This window comes from Gymnoscopelus braueri (assembly GCF_963280865.1).
Source record: "Gymnoscopelus braueri genome assembly, chromosome: 6".
NCBI lineage: Eukaryota > Metazoa > Chordata > Actinopteri > Myctophiformes > Myctophidae > Gymnoscopelus > Gymnoscopelus braueri.
The window spans coordinates 15,585,965-15,611,320 of record NC_137607.1 but is presented as its reverse complement, the minus strand read 5'-3'; the positions used below and the strand labels follow the sequence as shown (position 1 = coordinate 15,611,320).

General features: G+C 42.2%; 1 protein-coding gene across 7 annotated transcripts; it reads left to right on the top strand.

The window, feature by feature from the left end:
• Positions 1-245: 245 nt before the first annotated feature.
• Positions 246-25,022, top strand: fxr1 (FMR1 autosomal homolog 1). Of its 7 annotated transcripts, none has more exons than XM_080431217.1 (18): positions 246-313; positions 4,797-4,849; positions 5,696-5,789; positions 5,997-6,068; positions 7,088-7,236; positions 8,580-8,670; positions 9,507-9,623; positions 10,829-10,999; positions 13,103-13,181; positions 13,841-14,094; positions 14,331-14,417; positions 18,632-18,884; positions 19,648-19,741; positions 19,903-19,997; positions 20,115-20,324; positions 20,896-20,973; positions 22,040-22,125; positions 22,764-25,022. In XM_080431217.1, exons 1-18 carry the CDS (start codon positions 263-265, stop codon positions 22,941-22,943), a joined length of 2,214 nt encoding a protein of 737 aa, XP_080287343.1. In that variant the 5' UTR covers positions 246-262; the 3' UTR covers positions 22,944-25,022. The 7 variants fall into 7 exon arrangements, with proteins under 7 accessions (XP_080287343.1, XP_080287344.1, XP_080287342.1 ...); XM_080431218.1 differs by having other exon boundaries at positions 19,903-20,009; positions 22,055-22,125; XM_080431216.1 differs by having other exon boundaries at positions 19,903-20,009; positions 22,049-22,125.
• The last annotated feature ends 334 nt before the right edge of the window (positions 25,023-25,356 follow it).

Here is a 25,356-nt window from a genome sequence, read left to right as displayed (position 1 = left end):
TCCATTTTCCATTTAAAGGCAGGTGCTGAACTTCAAACTTATAAAATGACAAAATGACACCCATGATGGGAGTTATATGTTATGTGACTTCTTGGGTAATCTCTCCAGACTGTAGATCCTGTCATAGTACAGGTTCCCATGCAGTAGCTCCCCACACACACTGCTTCTTTGGGTGGATTCCAAAATTAAACTCCAGCAGCACCTGTCTCCCCCGCCCCGCCCCCTAGTCTCCCCGCTGCCCACAATCCTTTGCGTGTCCAAGATGGAGGAACTGGCGGTGGAGGTCCGTGGAGTAAACGGAGCTTATTACAAGGTAGATATACCGCCTTAAATCACACCATAACAAACACCAAGTTATACGTTGTGCTTATGTTATACCTTAGTTATACGTCCCTGCTGTTGTGCGTGGGTGAGACTGTAAACAAGCGGGGTTGAATCGTTAGCTTCAACTTGCTAAAGCTAGCCAAAGTTAGCCGGGGCTAAGCTAGTTAGCATGTGAGGCTGCGATGCCAAGGATTCGCCAGTGACGTCATAACCACGCGTCGTCTAGCAGGGGTTGGGGGTTTTCCGGGGGGGGCCTCGAGACTCAAAACAGCAGCTCGTGTCACGTAAAAGCTTAATATATTAGTTAAAATAGTAGCGTTTTTGTAATCAAGCAGCCCTGGTCAAAAGGGTTGTGTAACTTGTGTGCACTGTTGCCAGATTTTGCGAGATAAATAAGCAACCAGGAAAACAAGCCCAAACAAGCCCCTTTGAGCTTGTAGATCTGCTATTTTCAGAGAAATCCTGAAGATGTGAAAAATGTGGAATATTTTTGAAACATTTTAACAACATGAATCTGGTAGGGGGGTCCCTGGCATAAAATGTTTTCAGATGGGGGACAAATAAATATTAATCTGGGGGTCTTTGACATGAAAATGTCTGAGAACCACTGATTTAAACAACATTAGGAGGAAGCAAGCTCAAAATAATCAACTTCACTTTAGAAACGAGCCCAAATAAACAACTACACTTTAGAAACAAGCCCAAATAAACAACTACACTTTAGAAACAATCCCAAATAAACAACAAATAATAAGCGGACTTGGCAACCCTACACACACTTCAGGGTTGTGTAAGCTGTGTGTGACGTACCTGTACCATCCTTGGTGTGTTCGTCCTGGGTCGCAGGTCCTCAACTCTCACCTGTTAGCGACGTTCTTTCAAAGATGATGATGATGATGACCTGATATATCACATCATATCGAACTGAACCGTCTATCTGCCCGATGTTTGCTGTTTGATAGCATTTGGTCTTAAATAGACTCATGCAAAAGTCGAAGGCGAATGCTATTAGCTAGTGGACAAAAAGTTAACGTTAGCAATTGCCTCAGTTTCTTTCTACGTAACATTATACACCCGAAAGAGCCTGGTATCTCTACAGCTGACATGGTCACTCAATATAATGTTCCAAATGAGTTAAAAAAACATATTAGTCACTGGCCACGGCGCTTCTATAGGTTTATTTTAGGTTTTGTTTATTTTTGGAAGGTAAACATCAAGTTGGGGCATTGAGTTTGTAACGTTTACTGAACATGGTTTCCTGGACGCTTTTGTAACACTATTATTTGATTGTGATTCATAACTCAGCTATGTGGGTTGTGGGTGTGTGTGTGTGAGTGAGTGTGTTTGTGTGTCAGCTGCCCCTTGTCAATCTGGACCAGTTGTCATGTCAGGACAGGGTCACTGATACTCTGTACTCTGTCTAAAGCTATTTCTAGACATGCCTGCTTCAACAGCCCCTTCCCCTCCTTTTCCTCTGGCCCCATTCCTCATCTTTCCTCCCCCCTTCCCTTCTCTCTTCTCATCACACCCCCTCCTGTCCTCTGTAACTCAGCGGTTCTCAAACTTTTTCGTGTCAAGGACCCCAAATTGATTATGTGCGTGGCCGCGGACCCTCATCTGAAAAGGTTTTGTGCCAAGGACCTCCAGAAGCCAAAATGTTCGCTTTATTTTTGAGAAAAATAGCAGATCTACAAGCTCGTAGCTTGTAGATCTGCTATTTTTTAAAAGCTAAAGTATAAAATATAGTTAAAGTAGTTAAAATGACTGGGACACTATACATTTGGCTGGGGACCCCCTGGTACCCCCTGGGGGACCCATCTCTTACAATCTGTCTCTTCACAAAGTCATTCTCTTCCCACCCACTCAACCCTGAATGTATGACTTTCCCCGTGTGATCCCGTTTGGCCCTCCTGGCCAGTTGTCCAAGCTGAATTACTGAGTGTTTCTACTGTGTGGTGTAATTGTGTATCCTGTTGATTTGATTGGGTTTATCCTGTTTTCCTAGTAGGAATGTGTTTTCATTGATGCGTGTTCCAGTCTTAACAAATCATCCTTCAGTACAAACCTTTCCAATTCAAAGAATATATTGTGCTCAAGCACATTCCTGTCAACTTTCCTTACTTTATCCATTAGTTCTTATTGACATTAGTTGTTTGGTAAACTTCACTGACTTGACCCGGCTTCTGTTGTGATCTTGATTTGATTCCTGTGGCTAGACTGTATAATTATGATTTGGGTCGTCTCGCTTGGACTTACGTATCCCTTCTTGTGGCTTGAGCCAGTGTCACTTGGCCCTACCTCTGGTATTTTAAGGTTCTGGTACACAGACCTTTTATCGGTTTATCTGTTTATCTTTGTTTCCGATAAAGTCATTATTTTAATTGCAAGTCAAGAAGACGGTGTGCGGGGGTCCGTTGTTTTACGATTGTCAGCCCATGATCTTCTGACTCACCTGTTGATCTGTAGGTGTGGAAATGTTCTACCCTTATATCTGTTACAGTAAAAGTTGCAACATTTGGGAGAATGTAATAAGGAGAACATGGTCAATTAGCAATTCATTAGATGCAAGAATAAAATATGACTTTATATAGGTATAGGGCCCCGTATTGGCTAAGCTTCAGTGAAACTAAGGTTAGAATTGTCCACCAACGGCAGTAATTATTAAACCGGACAAAGCAGTTGGTTTCATTGCTAACCGTACAAGCCTGGCCTAGAGTGCGCAGTGATTATATATTTGGTAAACAGGACATTTTGGAAGCACATCATAAACCTCTCAATCTTTCCCTTTGATTAAATGAATAAATACATTTGACCAACAGCCAATGTTTTGATTTCAGTATTCCAGTATGAACAGAGTCTTTGACTTAAAAGAAATAAAGAATATAGATAAAAACCAAGGCATAGCCTAATAATTCAATTCTAAACCTGTGAAAGAACACGCCGTTGCCTCATACATGTGCAGTTTGTGAACACACACCGCATAAATCACAATGTGGTGTTCAGTGGCAAAGCCACATTTTACAGAAACATTCCTGCCTTGACGAACTGCCTGCTTGTGGGCACTTGTGCGATGATGACTAGCCTATAATGTTTCCTTTGGCCAAATGAAAATGGGGAATCTTTATTCTTCACCTATAGCAGCCATGGACCCCTAAATTGATATACATTTGGCCGCGGACCCCCACCTGAAAATGTTTTGTTCCAGGGACCCCCAGAAGCAAAGATTTGAGTTAAAAATGTTGGCTTTAAAAAATATATATTTTGAAAGATATGCACACGTTTTCAAGATTCTTCAAAAATAGCAGATCTACAAGCTCATAGCGCTATGAGCTTGTTGATCTGCTATTTTTGAATAGCCAAAGCTAAGTGGTTAAAATGATTGTGACGCTATGTCAACTCATTTCGCTGGGGACCCCCTGGTACTCTCTCGAGGACCACTGGTGGTCCCCGGACCACTGGTTGAGAACCACTGACCTATAGGAACAAAACAAAGGCTTCACAAAAACAATGTATGGTGTAACTAAGTGATTCATTTATATTTATATATTTTAGACATGATCTGTCTACAATCCAACTTTCACACTCTTCATAAGTTTCACTTTCATTTCACCAGGCATTTTTGGGGAAATGGGCCTGGTTGTGCAGACTGTTCATGCTGCATTTTGTTTATGGCTGCAGGAGATTTAGTTCGTGACATCATGCACATAGTTGCATGAGTTGTAAATCTTTTTTTTGGGCTTTTCTACCTCTATTGGATAGTACAGTGAAGAGTGACACGCAGCAAAGGTCATCAGGCTCTAGAATCGAACCCGCGACTTGCTGTCAGGCCATGTTGGAGCCTGTATGTGGTATGCGCCTTAACCACTAGGCCATCGGCGCCCCGTAAATCTTGTACTTTTGAGGGGACAGGCATGCATACAGACAAATCCTTTTCTAGACAGCTTGAAAAGTGATATTTTCTTCATTAGGCTGTCAGTCTGCTGTTCGGTAGCTACAACATTGAAATATTGAGGCTCTGGCAGAGCAAGGCTCTAAGCCAGTGGGTTTTTCATGTTTTATTATCTGATTGTCTGATTATTCAAAGGCTATGAATTAAGTACCGGTAGGCTTTTCTTTTATCTTGGCATATATGTCTTCGTCATTTTCCTCTGCACTTATATTCATTGTCCATGATGTGTCTTGAAATGTCAGTTGCTATACTTCCATTACATATAGTAAGCTTAGCAAAAAAAACTTTTAGCATTATTTTCAATTTTTGTGTCATCAAATGATTATCTTTTATTTTGTTATTGAATCATATTGTAACTAACACAGTCCAATGTGCTCCAGTAAGTTTTTGTTTCCAAAGATGGAAATTGGAAAAAATAAATCATCTTCCACATTTGAATGCTGACAATGGAACTAACAACAAATGTGAGCAAGTTGTATTTCAAATGAACTCATATTTCATTCTGTCTTTGTCTGACCTGCAGGGCTTTGTCAAAGATGTTCACGATGACTCTCTCACCATTGCCTTTGAGAACAAGTGAGTTTGTCCAGCCAGTTGCATTTAAATACTTTTTATTTTTTTAAACGTGTGTCCAAATACCCTTAACACATCGACCGCCAGAGGTTAATCTCATAATGTACTCACCAGTGCCAAGGTGTTTTTGTTGTTTTTTTGTTTTTTTCATGTCGCCATAGATCTTGTTAAAATCCTTAAGATTGAGCTCTACACGGTCTGTTTACATCCGCGAGATCTCCCTGTATCTCCCAGTGAAGATCGCGTGTCAAACGGGGCATCCATGTTGTAGTTAGAGCGGATTACGTTAAACAGTGAAATGCGAGGAGAAAAAACTACAGGAAGAGAATTGAGTTTCAGTTTCGTCTGTAGAATGGGAGCGGGCGTGATCGTCAAAACCGGATCCCAAATAATTATATTTCCGGTCATCAAACCGGAAACGGAAGTGGATCAAAAAAATTCCGAAAGTGAACCCGGAAGTGAATAGCGCGAAAAGACCGTGGACCGTAGGGCTACGGTCTCGGCGCTTAACAGTTGGATTTAACGGACCGTAGGACTACGTTCTTGGCGGTTAATGTGTTAAGAAAACTATAATATGGTTGTGATGGCATATTAAAGTGGTATGTTGTATGTTAGCAAATATTAAGACCGGAAGCTAGTGATTGGTAATTTAACTTAAAAGTAATGATTATACCTTAACGTTTGGGGTTTATTTGGGGGTAGGGGGGTATATGGGTGGGGGTATTGGGTATGGGGGTATCGGGCTTCAACTCAATGGATGTCACAATTTCTATTACATGGTATTTGTGATCAAAATATATACATTTGTATATGTCTGTTAATGTTAATTTCCATTATCATTGTTTCCAGCTGGCAGCCAGAACGCCAGGTGCCCTTCAGTGATGTCAGGATGCCACCTCCTGCTGACGGGAAGAAGGACATTGGAGAAGGGGAGGAGGTGGAGGTGAGCATGAGTCACACAGTGCAAACATTCAAGACGTTCCATACAGATAGATGATTGACTTCATTATTTTATAACTACCTGCTCTTTGTTGAGCTCTCTTTTCCCCCCATTTCACTGCTTATTGCGTTCTCCATCTTTATTTCATTATTTTTCTCTAATGTTTCTCTGTCTCTCTTCCCCTTTCTGTTTTTGCCTCTCTCCTGTTAGATCTTCTCCAGAGCCAATGACCAGGAGCCTTGTGGCTGGTGGATGGCCAAAGTGCGCATGATGAAGGGAGACGTGAGTTCCATTTCCTTATAAAGTTTAATTATGGAATTGGTCAGAGATAAAATGTGGACCTAGAAAGACAGTTTGGATTTCATAGACTAAAATCTCTCGCTGTGCTGAGTCCAAAATAAACACTGGCAACAAGCTGAACAGGGACTGAGAATAGCGTGTGTGCTATTTGCTCTCTCTGACAAATCATGCAAATGCAGTTTCATTCGTTAAACTACCTGTGCCCTCTTATAGCCAATCTACATACATACATTATGTAGCTAGCAAGCCCGGTAAAGTTAGCTAGCCTAATGCGCACGTCATTGTCAAGTACTATGTGCAATTTGAGAACGGGTGATAACTTATTCCGTCCACTACAACTTGCCATCTCAGACGGCGTGCTTGTGGACACACAAGTTGCTGTCTGTGTGCCTGCCTTGTTGTCAAGTGATGTAAAAATCATAGTGATGGGGGTGTGGTTTGGATGATTTGTCAGAGGGAATAGCATTCACTGTTTGTTGGTAATCTGAACCTAGGCTGGCTAATGTGACTGGTACAACAAGATGTATCCACTACGTCTGGGTTAGCCTCACGTAATCACAGAGCGTGTTTTGACTGGTTCTCATATTTGAATCCACAGTGGCTCTCGCCTACCAATCAGTTAGCCACGCCCCTACTAGAGAAAACCAAGTAGGTGGCTTGTTTGGTTCCCTAAGGTGGCATGCACATCGGGAGTCATTCGATTCAAAGTGGTGATATGCAAATAGCATAGGAACTTTCCTTAAGGTCTGAGGGCTTCGCCCCTTCATTTTCTGTGTAATATGTGAGACCTAAAAAGGGTTCCCAGACTCGGGATTCAGTCTAGACTTGCGTTAGCCTGAATAACCTGAAGCACCCTCACTCACGTACACTTCCCACAACTTCGTAACAAGTGAAATCCAGTAGCTGACTAAAATGTGGACATCAAAAGAACATTGTGCTTGTAAGTCTGTCATGACGTGTCGTGTCTTTTTTATGTGTTGACCCTCTCTCTATCTGTCCAGTTCTATGTGATTGAGTATGCAGCCTGCGACGCCACCTACAACGAGATAGTGACCTTTGAGCGTCTGCGTCCGGTCAACAACAACAAGGCGATGACCAAGAACTCCTTCTTCAAGTGCACTGTCCCTGTTCCGCAGGATCTTCGAGAAGCGTAAGTACAGTAAAGCAGCTACAGACATGCAATGTTAATTCCTACCATGACTATTTATACTATCTACCTAACTAATTTGCTAATGGCATTTAGCAGATGCACATATGCAGAGTAGGTTAGATACAAAATAAGTGTGCTATAAAGTAACCTGAGCAACAAGTAAACAACATACTTGGCATCTAAATAACGTGACTGGCATCTATCTAAAATGGTAAACAAATGGGAAGTGCAGACACAAAGATAATAAGTAAATGCAAGGCGATGAGTTCTCAGATTTTGGCAGACGATGGGGAGTCAAGTGACTCTGCAGTTGAAAGGACGTCTGATGGGAGGGAGGTCATTCAACAGCTTGGGAGCCAGGAGGGAGAAAAGTCCAGGCTGCCTGGAGCTTTGGGACAGGAGAGATAGACCTGTGTTTGTTGATTTGCTGATCGTAGTGTGCAGAAAGTGTTGTAGGTCTGGATCATACCCCGCAAGTAGGGGGTGCCATGGCCCCTGGCTGCCTTGTAGGTCATGTTTTGAATTGAGCACAGAAGTCAGGAGACTTAAAAGATTTTGGGAGGTTGAAAGACCAGTCCTGTTTTGGCTACTTTACTGACATTATGACAATGACGCTTGCACACAACAACCGAAATAAAAATATATTTTCGATGCTTACATATTACAGTAAACAAAAACATCTACTGATGCACAAACTTGGAAACATCATCAGTGTTGTTTCCTCGAGTCACTGGGTGTTTGGGGTCTTGCAACAAGACACCCTCCACCAGGCGACCCGATCGAGGCTGATCAGACCCCTGGCCTGTGTCCAAGTGGCATGCGACTACCCCCACTGTCTCTTGAGGGGAGTTGCTAATTAGGGGTTAGGGTTTAGGGTGGCAGTTGAGATGTTAGCAGCATGTGTTGGCGACACTAGGAGGCTCAAGGCACTGTGGGTTGACTCCGGGCCTGGCTCCTCCTTCGTCTGACCAGAAGTCGGCATTCTTCTGTGCGCTGCGTCGTCATCATTGCTGCTAGGCAAGAAAATCTCATTCTGCCTAGATGGATTTTTTCCATTTTTATTTTTTATTAAATGTGATGATAAAAACATATATAAAAATATCTATGCATGCATACAACAACCAAAGCACAACAATAAGTATACAAGCCTTATATGGTGCCTCATACAGGATTTTGGTAGGCTGAATGAACCAATCCAAACTCTGCTATATACATGCTGTACCTCATCCTGGAAAGAGATTGATATTTGCAGATTGCCTTTGCTAGAGAAACCCAAGTTAAAAATTGCAGCCTGAAAGGCTGATGTTCATTCATATTTATATATTTTGTCCTTTTGATTTCAGGTGCCAGAATGACCCACATAAGGACTTTAAGAAAGCTGTGGGAGCCATTCACATCTCCTACTGTCCCGAGACCAGCCAACTAATCATCATGGTGACTGTTTTTTGTTGTTGTCCTTCTGCCCTGCTTCTGTTCTGTGCCTGTAATTCTGTGACGGCAGGATTTAGGATAACAGTTTTGTAGACTAGATTTAGCGGACCACCTGTAGGGTCCTCAGAGATACTACAGGTGGTCCGCTAAATCTTTTGTGTGATGGGCAACATTAGCCGAAAAAAAGCAGATCTACAACGCCTCGCGCTGCAAGGCGTTGCGAGCTTGTAGATCGGCTATTTTCGGAGAGTCGGTGTAGAGGGGAAAAAAGAGCAGACCAAGTACAGAACCAACCGTCAAGTTGACTAAATATTGAGGATTTAAAAGGTGAACTGTCTGAAAATAGTCATTAACACGAATCCAGCTATCTGTGAAATCTATGAAAAAGTTTAATCCTTAACACAATGTTATACAATATGTAGTACCTTAGTGGAAGACCCTAGCCTGGCTCCACCCCCTGAATCGTTTGCCTCGCATTCAGGGTCTGGTGACGCTGTCGAAGGCGGGTGTTTCTCGGTTGAAAATCTGTACGACGAATCGGGATCGGGATAATCCAGTATGAACCAATTGCCAAAGAGTCCCACTTTGGCCACGCCCCCATCTCAGAAATCGGCTGCAATGAGAGGGGCTTTCAGACTGAATAATGGAGTGAAACGAAATGAAAATTCAGGCTGAGTGTCAGGCTAGGAAGACCCCCTGTTGTAGACTGTTCCTGTGAGAGCTGTGTTGCTGCAGCAGATGACTCGGTGCTCTTTAGGTTCTTATCATCAATGCGACAGTGAAGTATGTGTTGGTGATTCTTACTCCTGCTTGGTGTGTGTGTGTGTTTCTGTGCTTAGTCCACCAATGAGGCCACAGTCAAGCGTGTCACCTTGCTGAGTGACATGCACTTGCGCAGCATTAGGACCAAGCTGCTGCTGATGTCACGCAACCAGGAAGCCACGAAACATCTGGAGGTCAGTACTAACCACAGTAACAAGTTAATAATGTTGTGATTTTTTTTTATAGAACCGCTGATCCGACCATATAAGGGGATTAGCGTATTTATAGTTATTTTTAGGAGAATCGCCGATCCGACCGACTTCACACCGGGCACTGTACTCCCCTGGCTCTTCGGTGATACACATGCCGGATTTTGAAGTGGATCGGACGGGCGGTTCTTTCGATAGGCAGAGGACAGATACACACTCACAGAGATTTTGTGCATTTATAGTGGGATGCTTTACCGCTCCACTTATGACTTGCACGAGCTGGTCCTATCATTTTTCATCATCAACAGAATTGCTTCTTTCTTATGGGAATAAGCTGGAGAATAAACTTATAGAGAATAATACAGTATCTTAACCCATTAAGACCGAGAACGCATACTGTGTCATTTTATATTTTTTGCTATAACCATTTTATACTTTGCCTACTCTGTGTGGAGTTTGCATGTTCTCCCGTGTCTCTCAGGGTAGTTAATACCCTCACAAAAACATGTAGTAATCCTGGTCGCTATACCGCCTCCCCCATGACAGCCGGGGCGCCTGATGGAGGAGAAGGGAACTGGTTGGAATAACGTGTTCCTTCCACACGCTACGTCCAACCAGGGAAACTCCCCCCTGTCAGGTGACAAGAAGGTCAGTTGGCTCTCATGCATTGAAGGAGGCATGAGCTCGGCCCTGACCTCCCTAGGCTGGTGAGGGGAGTGTAGCGCCCAGGATCACTTAGAAATTGGCACCGGGTGAAAAAATAAGGGTTACAAAATCGCGGGATAAAAATTTTAGTTAAAAAAAAAATAGCAGATATACAAGCTCGTAGTGCGGCACTTGTAGATCTGCTTTGCACATTTTGTGCAAATCTTTGAATACATATATTTTTTTGAAACACATTTTTTAACTCAAATATTTGCTTCTGGGTCCCTGGCACAAAATATTTTACAAATATTTGCTTTATAAAAAATATACAAAGATTTGCACACATTTTCACGATAAAAAAAAAATAGCAGATCTACAAGCTCAGCCGCGCTATGAGCTTGTATATCTGCTATTTTTGAATATTATTTTTCAAGAAATCTAAAATGACACAGATACTTTCCCGGTCTAAATGGGTTAAATAATATGAATAATGTGTGTATATTTTACAGTGTATAGATCTATCTGTTTATCCATCTGTCTAATAGAGCTCCAAGCAGCTGGCGTCATCCTTCCAGGAGGAGTTTACAGTGCGAACGGACCTGATGGGGCTGGCCATTGGTAGCCATGGCAGCAACATTCAGCAGGCACGGAAAGTTCCAGGCGTCACTGCAATAGAGCTGGATGAAGAGACTGGCACCTTCAGGATCTATGGAGAGGTGTGTGAGAGAGAGGAAGGGGAGAGAATGAACATATCGATATCGCTTTGCGAGGCAGAGTAGGAGAGAGAGAGTGTGTGTATGTACCAGGGTCCCCACGGGTTTCCTGGAAATATTTTGAAATCAGTCAAAATATTGACTTGGGTCCCCACGGTTTTCCTGGAAATATTTTGAAATTAGTCAAAATATTGACTTTTGGAATTTATCAAAGGTCCTGGGAAAACATTTGGCTATGCATTGTTTTTGGCTATTGATTTTGTTAATAAAAACATTTTCCAAAAGATGTATAACATTACACGAAATATGTAACATAAGTTCGCCGAACGGGCTGCGTCATTGCAGCCTAATGTATACCGGACGTGACAAAAAGAACAGATCTACAAGCTCACAACGTGCTGCAGCATGATGCGTAGTTAGTAAATTTGGCACGAAATTTGGAATGGAATTGTACCATTCTATGCTTTATTTTTGCTACATTTCCTGTCTTTGGGCATTGCACATAGGAGTAAGAGACTCATTATTGCGCTGAATGATTGTTATATAGGCCTGGAAATGGACCCTTCGCTAAGCCCCACCCACTGCACTCTGTGACTGGTGGTGCGAAGTTAGTCACACCCAGGCCTGGCAGCGCCTGGCAAACTTAAAAATAATCGATCATTTCAGGAGCAAGAGCTTCAAAATCTCTTCTAAATCTAGTCAACAAGGCCTGCCGTAGGCTATGCACTGGACAAATGTGCATGACATTATTTCAATAAACTAAAAACATGGGAAATGTTAGAGGGAGTATATAGCCATGGATACACGACGGTCAACTGTCACGAGCGTCATGGATGAACTTCAACCTGGTGTTTGCACTTTCTCCATTTATGGCCCGTACATCTACATAAATGTTCATATTTCAAGTATAAAGTGCTTATCCCATGACCACGGATGTTACATTTATATACGGGCTCTCAGAAGTACCCGTATCATCCGTATTGTTCAATAAAAAGCATTTTAATCTGATCGGTGGCCATTTTCTCCATGCGCTTTCAACTTAGTGACCCTATCGGTTTGTAGGTGTATTGCACTCTGATACATTATGAGAAAATGGCCACTGATCGGATTAAAATGCTTTTTATTGAACAATACAGAATATACGGGTACTTTTGAGAGTCCCGTGCATAATTTCAACATCCGTGGCCACTGGCCATGGGGTAAGCACTTTATATTTGAAATCTGAACGTTTATATAGATGTACGGACCGTAAATGGAGAAAGTGCAAACACCAGGTTAAAGTTGATCCATGACTGTAACAGGAGTTTACATGTACCGCAGGGTAAGACTGCCAGGAGCAGTTAATAAATAGACGAACAAATGAATTAATATACTTTAACGTGTGGAATCCAAAACAGGCAGCGCTGTGATTCTGAATTTTGTTACGATTACAGTGATTAGTAGCCTATTATTGACACCACCTGGGCGAGTGAGTCGTATCGTGTAACTTTCCTGAAGAAGCTGTGTTCAACAACACAGCCATTCAGCCTTGTAGTTTAAGTGCAGATTTCAGCTTGGGAAAAGCAGCCTCAAACGGGTTTGGGTACGCGGTTCATAGTCACCATTGCGTTATCGTGGTATTCCTATTCTTGCTATTATTTTGCAAATGATTGTGTGTGTGCGGGCGAAATAACATTGACAGCTATGGCAGGTGACGAAAGTTTGCCAGACCTATGCCAGGCTAACAACGGTTGCTAAGCTGGCATTGGACAATCGCTTTTGGGGTGGGGTTTAGCGAAGGGTCCATTGGGTTAAATATTCTGGAAAGGTTTTGGGAACGTTTTGGAAATTCATTGGTAGAATTGTGTGGGAATCCTGATGTACTGTATATGTTGGTTTTGTACAGATTTGATGCAGTAGGCTTGATTTCCAGTTTCCACACAACTTGCTTGGTTCTGAGTGGATACCAATTCATCATTCTCAATACTCAAATACTTTTCTTCCAAGAGTGCTGAACTCTTTATTTTGCATGGTGGCCCAGGTTTGAAGCATGCCAGGTAAGGAGTATGTAGCTGTGCTTATTCTCTTGAGTTAGAAGGCTAATATATCTGTTGTGTTGTTTTTCAGACAGTGGAGGCGGTGAAGAAGGCCAGGGGCTTCTTGGAGTTTCTAGAGGATTCTGTACAGGTGCCTAGGAACCTGGTTGGTACGTTGACATATACATTTCCACTTGAGTCTGGCCGTAAATGATCCCCAATGCCAACAGTGCCTTTTACGGATCACTTACAAGTAGTGCAAGTGATGTTGTTTAGAAGTGCTCCGATCGATCGGCCACCGATTTAAATCGGACGATTTTCACTCCAAATGACTCGGTGATTGGCAATTTTCCCGATCTGGAGAAAACAATCTTTTATGACGGAGCTGCACCTTTAAGTGGTATAAAAGTCAATCAGATGTATAGTATAATATCGCTTTGCATCTTTGTGACAGGCCTAGACATGCCCCCCCCCCACCAACACACACAGGAACAGTTTTGACATTTAATCATTTTGGAAATATTAGACAAGATCAAGACAAGACGCACAAGATCGGTATTGGGCGATCGTGAGAGGGAAAAGATCGGTGATCGGGATCGGTCCCAAAAAACCTTGATCGGGGCAACCCTAATCTTATTTTTAACAGTTACCATCTGTTGTGTATTGTTGCTATAGGATAGTGCAGGGGCTGCTGACACTGACCATTCATTATCCCTGCTCTGTAGTTTCCTGAAGTCTCATAACATCTGTCAGTTAGCCTCAGTTTTTCCTACGATTGTCACGTTTTCTGTCTTTTCTTCCTGAATGTCGGTCTGTCTCTCTGTCTCAGGCAAGGTGATTGGTAAGAATGGTAAAGTGATCCAGGAGATTGTGGACAAGTCCGGTGTGGTCAGAGTCAGGATAGAGGGAGACAATGACAACAAGCAGCAACGACAGGACTCCCGACAGGACTCCCGACAGGACTCGCGACAGGACTCACGACAGGACTCCCGACAGGACTCACGTCAGGAGCCACGACAGGATCCAAAACAGGATCCAAAACAGGAGCCAAAACAGGAGCCAAAACAGGAGCCAAAACAGGACGTAAGAGTCAACTGCTCTGGCTACTACTATTACTACTAAAGTACTACACTGTACGATCCTGATGGTTAATTTAGTACACTCTCAGAGTCGCACATGGATACATTAACACAAGGATTTTACTGTGTACTAATGGTTACAAATGTACGACAAAGAATGAATATGCCAACTAGTAGTTTAGTGTAGTTCATGAGTGTCCTGTACTAACGTTGTGCCCGTGGGTCGTGTCTGTGTCACAGGGAATGGTCCCCTTCACCTTTGTGGGCACCAAGGAGAGCATCGGCAATGTCCAGGTCTTACTGGAGTACCACATCTCCTACCTCAACGTAAGTACACGTGTGTGTGTGTGTGTGTGTGTGTGTGTGTGTGTGTGTGTGTGTGTGTGTGTGTGTGTTGCACTGAGTTTGAAAGAGTGGTCTGTGAGTAGTAGGTGTGCGATGATAAGGCAGTCTCATTTAACCCCTCCTTGTAACCAGTGGATTAGATTCAGTTGGGCATGTGAAAGTTTACAGGAAAGAAACCCATACTGTATATACAGGCAGAAAGACGGGGAAAAAAATTATGGTGGATGACGTTCTTCTCATAATGACATTTAATAAGAGGGGCATGAAAACAAGCAGATTTTGTAGTTTATTTTCCTGCAGTGATGTTGTTATATACGCGTCCCGTGTCAAGAGACACATTTTATTCCGAAAGCACGCTTTAAACTCACTATCGTTTCGTCCGGGGGATGCATGATATTTACCTCGACAAAATAACAATACAGAAGAATCGGCATTTTTGTTTTACCGCCTGCTGTTCATCTGCAAGTTCTGAGTCTGAACTAATTCACAAGTTGTAATTCGCTATGCATGTACAGTCACAACCACTATCTTCCACACAAAAAAAAAGTCTGTCTGTCAGTCCCGCCTTGTCATGCTGTAGTCTGTCTGTCTGTCTGTCTGTCTGTCTGTCTGTGAGTGTGTGCCCACTCAGCTGAGAGGTTAATGGGGTGCTCCGTTATTTTATGACGTCCTGCAATATGACGGGGTATAAATTAAGCATAACGATTGCATCGAGTGCACAGACGGGACATCGTCAATAAACGGGTTACTTCGGAAAACCCCCTGGGTAATAAGTTGTCTGTGTGTGAGAGAGAAAGACAGAGACACAGGCTGGATTTGTGTGTGAGAGAGAGACAGGTTGTTGTGTAGCCTATAATATATATCTGCATTTATGCTCATACTGTAACCACCATGTCCTCAACACAGGGCACCCTTTTACCACTTGGTCTCTATTTTATCATTTATTTTGGTGCTAGTAAAGTACATTTGACAGACTTATTTTGTTTGCTTAATTTTTTCAGACACATTTTCAACATACATGAATATACTGTAACCATAGAGCACCGAAGTCCTGACGTGACTCGTTCATCCCCAGGTTTGCGGAAGTAATTTCTCTATGGAGAATAACATTGGGTCATCTTAGAATCGTCTCATATAAGAATTGCGGTCCAAAAATAAACACCGCGTGTCGGCGTTATTGTCAGGGAGGGGGTTCTGTATCGTTTATGATAGTCAGTCACTTATATTTGATACAGTCTGTTTCTGGCGAAAATGTAACTAATTCGGCGGAAGTAACATTAGCGTTTTCTCACCGTCAGTTGATGCTTCATATCCATAAGAGTCAACACGCCGGGGTCATTTGTTTATTTTTGGAACACAGTTCTTATTTGACGCGATATTAAATACGTCTATGGGATTCAGAACGGGGGTGGAAAACTGCGAACCAGGTAGACAAACAAAGGATGTGTAAATGACGTCAGACTTCGGCGGTCTATACTTATTAGAACTACCGTATATATGGTCAAACCCGAGTTAAACATTGCAATTTGTCAAAAACCACACATTTTAATTTGGGATGCTCCCCGGGAGTCCCGGGTTGCATCACATTGAATGAAAACCTAGCAACATCACTGTAACTGTACAGGTAGAAAACTGCAGAAGAGTAAAAACATGGTAGGCCGCTAGTAAGCAATCCAGCTGCAGCTAATACGATTAACAATGGGTGTTTTAGATGTAGGTGTGCCCAGAGCCATGGGTGTGTGCCAAGACAGTAGTCAACAGTATTGTCCATGCTTGCACTTTGGCACACCTAAATCTATCACACACGCACGCACCCATTAGTAATTGTATTAGGTGCAGCTGAGTTGCTTGCATCACTGTGTTTACTACAATAAGGTCAGTGTAATGGAGCCTGCAATGTTTTGACCCTTCTGTAGTTTTTAACCTGAACCAGAAAACAAAATACAAAATCCGCCTAGAGTTCCATGTCCCTCAGCATTGATATTTTTTTTAGGGTGTAATTGGCTGGGCAGTTCTAATACAGTAGTAATGAATACCCAATAAAGTAATGCTTCGAATTGATCAGTAATTACCATATGTTTAAGGCTACTTAATGTGTATATAATTAATATCCTGATAAAGTGGATTTCTAAATTTGAAATGGTTATCTGATTCTCATAAGTTCATTTTATATAGCATGGCTTTGAAAAATAACCACCAAGGGAAATATGCCCTTCTAACTGGCCAAGACACATGTGGGGTAAATTAATTATTTCTATCACTAATGAGACGATTTTTTTAACATTTTGTTCCCAGCTTAAAAAAACAAAACAAATCAGTGCTTACACTGTACTTCTAATTCATGAAGGTGCTCCGGTTCTTAATTGGTAACACCTGGGGGACAAACATATCTTAAGTTACTGCAGCTACATTGAATGAATTAACTATTTTTTTATTTTTTCTAAATGTTTTAATTAACATTTCATATTTTGGGGAATTACGGAGACTTCACAGGTTAGCTGTTGTATTAGTGGGTTAATGCACTGTGAGCACGTCGGTTATGAGAAAATCACCTGCTAAGTATTTTCTCATAACTGACTAGCTCCCAGTGAATTATCCTTTACATCAGTGGTTCTCAACCTGTGGGTCGGGACACCCAGGGGGGTCCCCACATGATTTTGAGGGGGTCCCCAGATGAGTGAAGTGAAAATTTAAGGACTTTTTAAGACCGTTTTAATACCTCAAAAAGAAAGAAAAGAAAATGACCATTACTGCATCAAAAGTAATCAACAAACTATGCTATAAAAACTGGTCAAACATTGGCCAAATTGTCAAATAATATAAGAAAGAGGCAAAAAGTTTGAAAATAGCCGATCTACAAGCTCACAACGCCTTGCAACGCTTGTAGATTTGCTATTTTGCTATTTAATATTTATCTGTGGAACCGAGTCAAACTAAATGTAATGGCTCAACTCCTACATTCCAAGTGCTTGTCGGGGAGGGAGGTCCCCAGTTCAAATATGATTATTTGGGGGGGTCCCCAGTTCAAATATGATTATTTTGGGGGGGTCCCCAGTTCAAATATGATTATTTTGGGGGGGGGGGGTCATAATCTGTCACCAGTTTTGATGAGCATACCTACAGTTTGTGTTTTGCTGTGTGTTTTGTGTGTGTGTGTGTATGAATGTGTGTTCCTCGTGTTCTTGTTTTGCATGTCTTGTGCTGTTTTGAGTGGTGGTGTGTGTGTGTGTGTGTGTGTGTGTGTGTGTGTGTGTGTGTGTTTTGTTGCATCCTTTTCCTGTTTTTGTGCATGTGTATGTAGGAGATGCTGCTGCTTCATAAGGAGAGCCAACATTTGCACGAGGAGCTGAGGCAGATTACACAGGGACACTGCCTAGCAACATTGAGATGCAGCACAAGGCACCGATATGTTGTAGACGTGTGTATGATGCATGAGACCATGGATTAACCCATTCAATCCGGCAACGTGTCATTTTAGATTTCTTTGGCTATTAAAAAATAGCAGATATACAAGCTGCTGCGCTACGAGCTTGTATATCTGCCATTTTTTAAATATGTGTTTAAATCTTTGAATATATGTATACACATTTTTAACTCAAATCTTTGCTTCTGGGGGTACCTGGAACAAAATATTTTTAGATGGGGGTCTGTGGACAAGTACATATCATTTTGGGGGGGCCCTTCGACATGAAAAGGTTTGCGAACCACTGATATTATAACAACCTAAGTTTAAAAAAAGAAAAAACTGAGATTTTAACTCAAAAGATTTGAGTTAAAATGTTCGCTCTAAAAAACATACATATTCAAAGATTTGCAAAACAAATAGCAGATCTACAAGCTCGTTGCACGGCACCGAGTGCAGTGCTATGAGCTTGTAGATCTGCTATTTTTGAATAACCCAAAGTATAAAATAATGGTTATCGCTACAAATCTAAAATGACACAGTAAATGCGTTCCCGGATTGAATGGGTTAATGCTTCTGGAATATACCTGTGCATGCGATGATGAAATGACTCTTTTGGACAGAGGTCATTCTTTAGTTTATGTATTTATTATGTATCAGTCTCTTTCATTCATTCTTTCCCTCTCTAACTCCCTCCCTCCCTTTGTCTCTAATATCTAATATCTCGGTTTCTCATCATCCATTGTCTCTCCTATCCCTCGTTCTTTTCTGCCTCCCATCTCGACCCCTCTAGGAGGTGGAGGAGCTGCGCATGGAGCGGCTGCAGATCGACGAACAGCTGAGGCAGGTCAACCAGGGCCACCGACCCACCGACAGAGAGAGAGGAGAGAGGATGAGGGAGAACAGGGAGAACAGGGAGAACAGAGAGAACAGGGAGAACAGAGAGGACGGCAGTGGCACGGCTTCTTCCGCTCTGCATAACAGCCGCTCCTACTCTGGCCGCGGCCGCGGACAACGCAGGGGGAACAACTACACCTCTGGATATGGTAGGCTCACATCACGGCCATGTTACACAAGATTCATTGACTGTTGTTTGGTGCATGCCATGTCTCTTAATCTCTTAACCCATTAAGGCCTGAGGGTCCGATTCTACAAAAAGTCTTCTAAATCCTAACAGTTTTCTGAAAAAATGTATGTTACTATGTCAGCGGTTCTCAAACTTTTGTATGTATTTGGCCAAGGACCCCCATCTCAAAATATTTTGTTCCAGGAACCCCCAGAAGAAAAGATTTGAGTTACAAATGTTCGCTTGAAAAATATATATAGATATAAGATTATATAAGATTTGCACACATTTTTACAATTTCTCAAAAATAGCAGATCTACAAGCTCATAGCGTGGCACTCGGTGCCACGCTATGAGCTTGTAGATCTGCTATTTTTTAATAGCCAAAGTGTAAAATAATGCTTTTTAGCAAAAAAAAACGTGAGACAAACCGAATATCAATAAAGTTTTTCCTTAACCCATTTAGACCAGGAACCCCTAATCGTTGTTATACCTTTCAATCCGGGAACCCCTTTTTGTAACATTAGCTGTTGCTATATTTATAGAGAGAGACTTAACGGTTCAAGCGAGGATCGAAGAAATATCAAATAAGAGACTTGGCAGGAAGACCATCCTTCTGCATAAAATAATTGGGATGCACCCATTGTGTCATGTTCATGAACTTAGCCTTTGGAACTCTTCACCTCTACTAATATCTTCATGTATCTCCTGCCTGTTTAAAAAAAATATCTATGTTTCTACTAGGCACCAACTCTGAGCAGTCTAATGCCTCAGAGACGGACTCGGAGCGCAGAGATGAGCTGAGTGACTGGTCCCTGGCTGGCGAGGACCAGGACAGGTGTGTGTATGACTGTTTTAAAAGCATTTTGTCTGCAATTAGCCACGTTATCGCCGCAATCCTGTTTGACGGACATGGTTTTGCTTTTCATATAAAGTACAGAATAATGTTGTCTTTGTGTGACGTTCTTCTCATTGAGTCATTAATTGGTTGATTGACAGGGACAGGGAGCGGGAGAGAGGCCCACGCCCACAAAGGGACAGTCGCAGGAGGCCGGGGCCCGGCAGGGGCCGAGGAGGAAGAGGAAGAGGATACGGTAACAGCTCTGGTAAAATTGTGTTAAGAGGACACAGAGAGTTTGAAACACACACACACTGCCTGTCGCATGTCATGTCCGATGGTAACTTTAATTTATATTGTGTGTTTCCCCTAGCCGGTACTCGTGATGCTGAGGGTAACCATGGTTACGGGGCCTTGGAGACAAACACGGAGACCGACCAGACCGCCGATACAGACGCTAGCGACTCCAACTTGACTGCTAACCGCCGCCGAAGATCCCGACGGCGCAGAACGGATGAGGAAGCCACGCTCATAGACGGCATGAGCGAATCGGACAACGCCTCAATGAGCGAGAATGGAATAGGTGAGGGCATTAGGTCTCTTTTATGTCCTTTTTGTTTGTATGTCATTTGTTAATGCCCTTGTTGATATAAACGGTGACAATTCATAATGATTAAAGGCTTCTGACGGTGCAGCCTGGCCAAGAGGGCAGCACCACGTATACAAACAAAATAAAATACTTTAAAAACGTATGAAGTAGTTACAAAAGAATTGTCCAGTTATGACAATACGTTAATGAATCATCAGCGGCAGTCTTTAAGAAGGGTTGTTGGGGCACATACCACATGGGCACAATGCTTTGACCAGCGAGTCTCCAATTCGATTCCCGGACGGATGGACCATTTGCTAAATGTCATCCCCCTAGGCTCTCTCCACTGTCGTCTCTCTCCACTGTCGCTGTCAATAAAGGCCTGTAAATGCCCCCAAAATATCTCAAAAGGAAAAAAAAGATGGCTAAATAAATACCTAAGTAAAAGTTCTAGCGTTCAGCCATCCACAGTGGTGCTTCCTCTCTGTTATGGAGACAGGAACAAAAGCAGGTAGCCCCCTTCTCCCCCCCTTTTTTCTGACACCCCCTCCACCCTGGTCCCTAGATGATGGTGAGGTTAAACCTCAGCGCCGTAACCGTAGCCGTCGCCGCAAAGACCGCCTGCCAGAAGAGAGACAGCCAGGTAACCGTGGCAACAACAACTGGCTGCAGTGTGGTCACTCTAACTAACTGCTTGGCTGAACCCAGTGTGGACCCCCCAGTTCTGGTGCTTGTTTGGTTGTGTGTTACCACCACCAACAACAACAACACACTTGTGTTTAAGCATTCATTGTTTTAACCACTTAAAACCCTCTAGACTTGGTAAACTGGACCCGAGTGGTCTCTTTACTTTGGACCGCGTTTTTCAGAATATGGATGTTGCGGTTCAAGTGGTCACAATGTTAAGCCATTGATTGTCCTGGTTTGTGCCGGTTGACTAATTAACTAATTATTGTGAGCTGTGGGAGTGATGTGGTTCTTCCATAATGCACCTCTAAATGAGTGTTATGATACACATTTTCACTCTTTCATACCAGGCCTGCTACTGTACAGTGTATTAATGGTTGTATCTGCAGCTTATTTTATAGGCATGTGAAAATGTACTTATTCACTAACGAATAGGCTAAAGCGTCTACTGCACAAGATACACTATATTTGTTATAATAAATGCACTTTTTGTGTGGCATTGCTCTGTGTGAGTTGATTATAACTTTCTCCACTGATTTCAGATAAACTTAAGATAAACAAGGCCTGCAGCTGCTACTAGCACTACTGTGGTGTATTTTATTTATTTTATATGTCGGTAGCAGCCATGAGTTTTGCACAGTCACAAACTTCAATGTGTCTTGCCAAGTAACTGGTGATTGATTGTGTGCCTTGTCATCATGAGTTGGGTATTTCTCCATTGCAATGTAGAGGGCACTAGTCACACCAACATTTCACTGCCTGTACCTGTATGAGTGAGTGACAAATAAACCCTCTGTTTGTTGTTGTAGAAAAGAAAATCTTGGTTCCAGAAATGTGACAAAAACAAAGTGGCATTTTCCTTTGGTTTGAAGAACCTAAGATGAAAATGCTTTTAAGAATTGCTGTTTAGTAACATTGTTCCATAGTCATAGGGGAATAGAAGTTCCTCTATGACTCAGCATGAGTCCCACTAGTCAAAGAAAGACTGAAATATCTTGACTAATTGGCTTCTCTATTGACAGTGGCAGTGGTGACAGTGGCTGACTACATATCCAGGGCGGAGTCTCAGAGCCGACAGAAGCCTGCCAAGGACCCCAAGAAGAACAAGGTAATGGTTAGTTTATGGTTGGATGCCACCTGCATTTTATTTATTTAGCGCTTGGCTGATGCACTACAGCTAATCCATAAAAGGGTTGGACCATTTTGTCACCGTTTACGCTGCTCTTTTTTCGCTGACTGCGGATCACATGCTTGTTGAAACGTCTATACAGCTATGCACAGACATGTTAAACTATAATAAACCTAAGTGGTGTTTTTCTGATACACTGATATTTATTTATTGTTGTTTTGTCTAATATATATGACGACTTCCACTGGGCAATCCTAATACATTCATTGCCAGGTATTAATGAATTAATTAATTCATCTGCCACTGCCAGCGGTTTTACCTTATTTGGATTTTTTTGGGGATGATGTCATTTCCGGGTGGATCCTTCTCTCGAAGTCAAGGCATCATTCATAGGTTGGGCGAAGAGCGCCCTCTAGTGTAATCACAATAACATGTTTTTTTTTTTAAGATGACGTAATATTACGTCTTTGGCAGTGAAGCGTTGGATTTGAGATGATGTAATATTACATCCTTGGCAGTCAATGTGTTAAAGCCATGTAAACATTTAAGTCAAAAATAAGTGCACTAAAATTTTAAGTTGGACTAAGTGTAACCAGTTGATCTGTCACTCTACTTAGGGGGGTCAGGAGGATGCCATTGCAGAACACAGCTCTGCCTCGGCAACTACCAACGGCAATAGCAACGGCGGGGAGAACGGCAAAGCAGCCAGAGATCCCAGGTCTTCCACCGAGAAGCCTGCCAAAGTCTCCTACGAGGGGGAGTCAAACCCCCAAGCTGTTGTCAATGGACTCTCCTGATCAGACCTCGACAAAAGAAAGAAAGAAAAGAAAAAGGTTTTTCAAATGTTTGAACATCTTTGTGTGTTCTTCATTTGTACTCCCCAGGAACAAATCAAGCACATGCAAAGAGGCCATTTTTTTGGACAGCATCGGAGATGGAATATGAGAGTGTAATAACACAAGCTCTCCTCTTTTTTTCAGATATTTTGAGACCTGTAGGTTTTTGCTGAGGTCTGCCACTTTGCCCCCCGCCACCCCCCCAAACAGGTTCTGTCCAACTTCATTCATTTTGCTACCGTTTTTAACGATAGTTCTTCTTGTTTGAGCTTGCCAAAGATAGTCAAAAACACAGACGTGCAGATATCTCAACTCACTGCGCTTTTCAGTCCCTTCTCCGTGGGAGTGGCCAGGGAGGAGCCGGACTGAATATAAAAGACTTTAAAAAGACATAGAGATTCCACACAAACCCAGACTGTGGTATTAATGCAGTAGCTCTCTTTTTCACATACTTGAAGAATATTACGGCGTGGTTTTAGTGTTGAATACTTAATCTTCTACCAGGTGGACTCATTGAGACGTTTCCAATGCTTTTCTTTTCTTTCACAGAATATGATGTTTTTGTGCATCAAATGTTTGTAAATTCTACATTTTTGCATGAAGGGTACCACAGTGTAGGTTTGCTGGAACCTCCAGTCCAAGTATGTTTACCATACGTGTGATCAGCTGTTGTGCCTTGAGAGTAGATTCAACATGTCGTTGCCTGGCTCCCCGTACCACCTGAAATCCCTTCATTTACTTACGCGTTATTTGATTGGTCACGCCTGCCAGAGCTGTTGAATTGATCCCCAAGTGGGAACTATTCCCTTTATGACATCAGAAGTATGCCAGGCTGAAGTAAAACGTTTAAAGCATATGAAACTATTTCGGTGGCATATTCTTTTCTGAAATCAGGTCTCTGTTCTATTCATGGGAAAAAGATGAGTCCAGTTATCCTTTTATCATATCTGTTGAGGAGTGTGTCGTTTAGCTGCTTTCTGTTGACTTGTTTTCTTTTTTTTTTCAATATGCAACCACTTCTGTCATAAGAGGCAATGTTATTACAGTGTGTCTGGAAAAGAAACAAACAAACAATCAAACAATATAAGAGTTGTTTTTCTTTGCACTGAATTGTAACTTCTTTTCCGTAAGAATTAATTGTAGTTAAGTCTGGAAAGTGGCCTATTACTGTTTCAGTGCTGGACAAAAGAGGTAGCCATCACAGCTGGGGTTCTCCAAAGCATCTTGGTGCTACGCAGTGGGTTTGTTGTTTGCATTTAAATGGACAATGATAATGGGAACGGAAGTGTTGTCTGCTGTCACATTTCTCCATGAACCATTCTTAAAAATGGAGAGACGAGACATTATTTGTGCTTTAACACAGAGGGGACTCCCTCACTCCTTCTGTCTTCATCTCCCTCTAATCTGCCTCCTCCTGCTAAGACTAGACTATATTGAAAGGTTAACCACGTGAAACCTAGTGTCCCTATTCTTGGGGGGAACACGCACTAAAAACAGCTGATCTACAAGCTCCCAGTGCGCTTGTAGATTGGTTATTTTCAACAAACGAGTGTAGAGTGAAAACGGGAGGTGGCATATTACAGCACCCTTGGGAATCCGGTCAACTATGGGGTTAAAGATGACCCTACTGTCAAGATGCTTCTGGGAAATTGAGCCCAGGTCACGATGATGTCATTTTCATGGTTCTTCCACAGGCTGGCTGGCTGGAGACGGTCACGACTGTTTCACTAAGGAAGGAGATTTATTTGGTTTATTTATTTAAAAAAAGAAAAAAAAAAGAATGTACAGTATTTAAAACAAAAAAGAAGCTGTTTTATCCTTTCTGACACTAAAAAACTGGCGTTGGCAAGTCATTTTCTGAGGCAGGTGACAATTTGGACTACTGAGAGTTGTATCTCCCCAAGTGTTTTTGTTGGGTCGACTACAGTATGTTTGTCTGTTTTTTTAAAAGGATCATTCTGGTTGGTTGATGTGCAATATGTTTTGTATGCAGGTAGTTCTTAAATAAATATGATCTTCCATCTAGATCTAAAACCCAAACCTTTTGTCTGTGCCTTTGATATTTAGAATGAAAACAATTTATCTGCTGTAGGTATATGACACAGTGAAATTATGAAACTCCACTGGTGTATAAAAATAAGTACTTCACTCATGAGAACAACCAGTAGTTCACATAGCCAGACTTCATCAAAGGAGCAACAGATGCAGCAATTGTTATAAATTGAGACAATGCCTCCCAGGTTCATGTTTGCCAACTCTCCTGTGTCATCCGTTAAACCCATTAAAGGAACGCATCTGTGTCATTTTAGATTTCCTTGGCTATTCAAAAATAGCAGATATACAAGCTCATAGCGTGGCTTGTACATCTGCAATT

What these genes read in the sequence shown, in the direction of transcription:
- fxr1 (XM_080431215.1), top strand. Translation starts at nt 263, where the DNA reads ATGGAGGAACTGGCGGTGGAGGTCCGTGGAGTAAACGGAGCTTATTAC. An exon ending in GCTGGCGAGGACCAGGACAG is followed by an intron (nt 19,742 to 19,902) that starts GTGTGTGTATGA and finishes GTTGATTGACAG; the next exon opens with GGACAGGGAGCGGGAGAGAG. An exon ending in AGGATACGGTAACAGCTCTG is followed by an intron (nt 20,010 to 20,114) that starts GTAAAATTGTGT and finishes TGTTTCCCCTAG; the next exon opens with CCGGTACTCGTGATGCTGAG.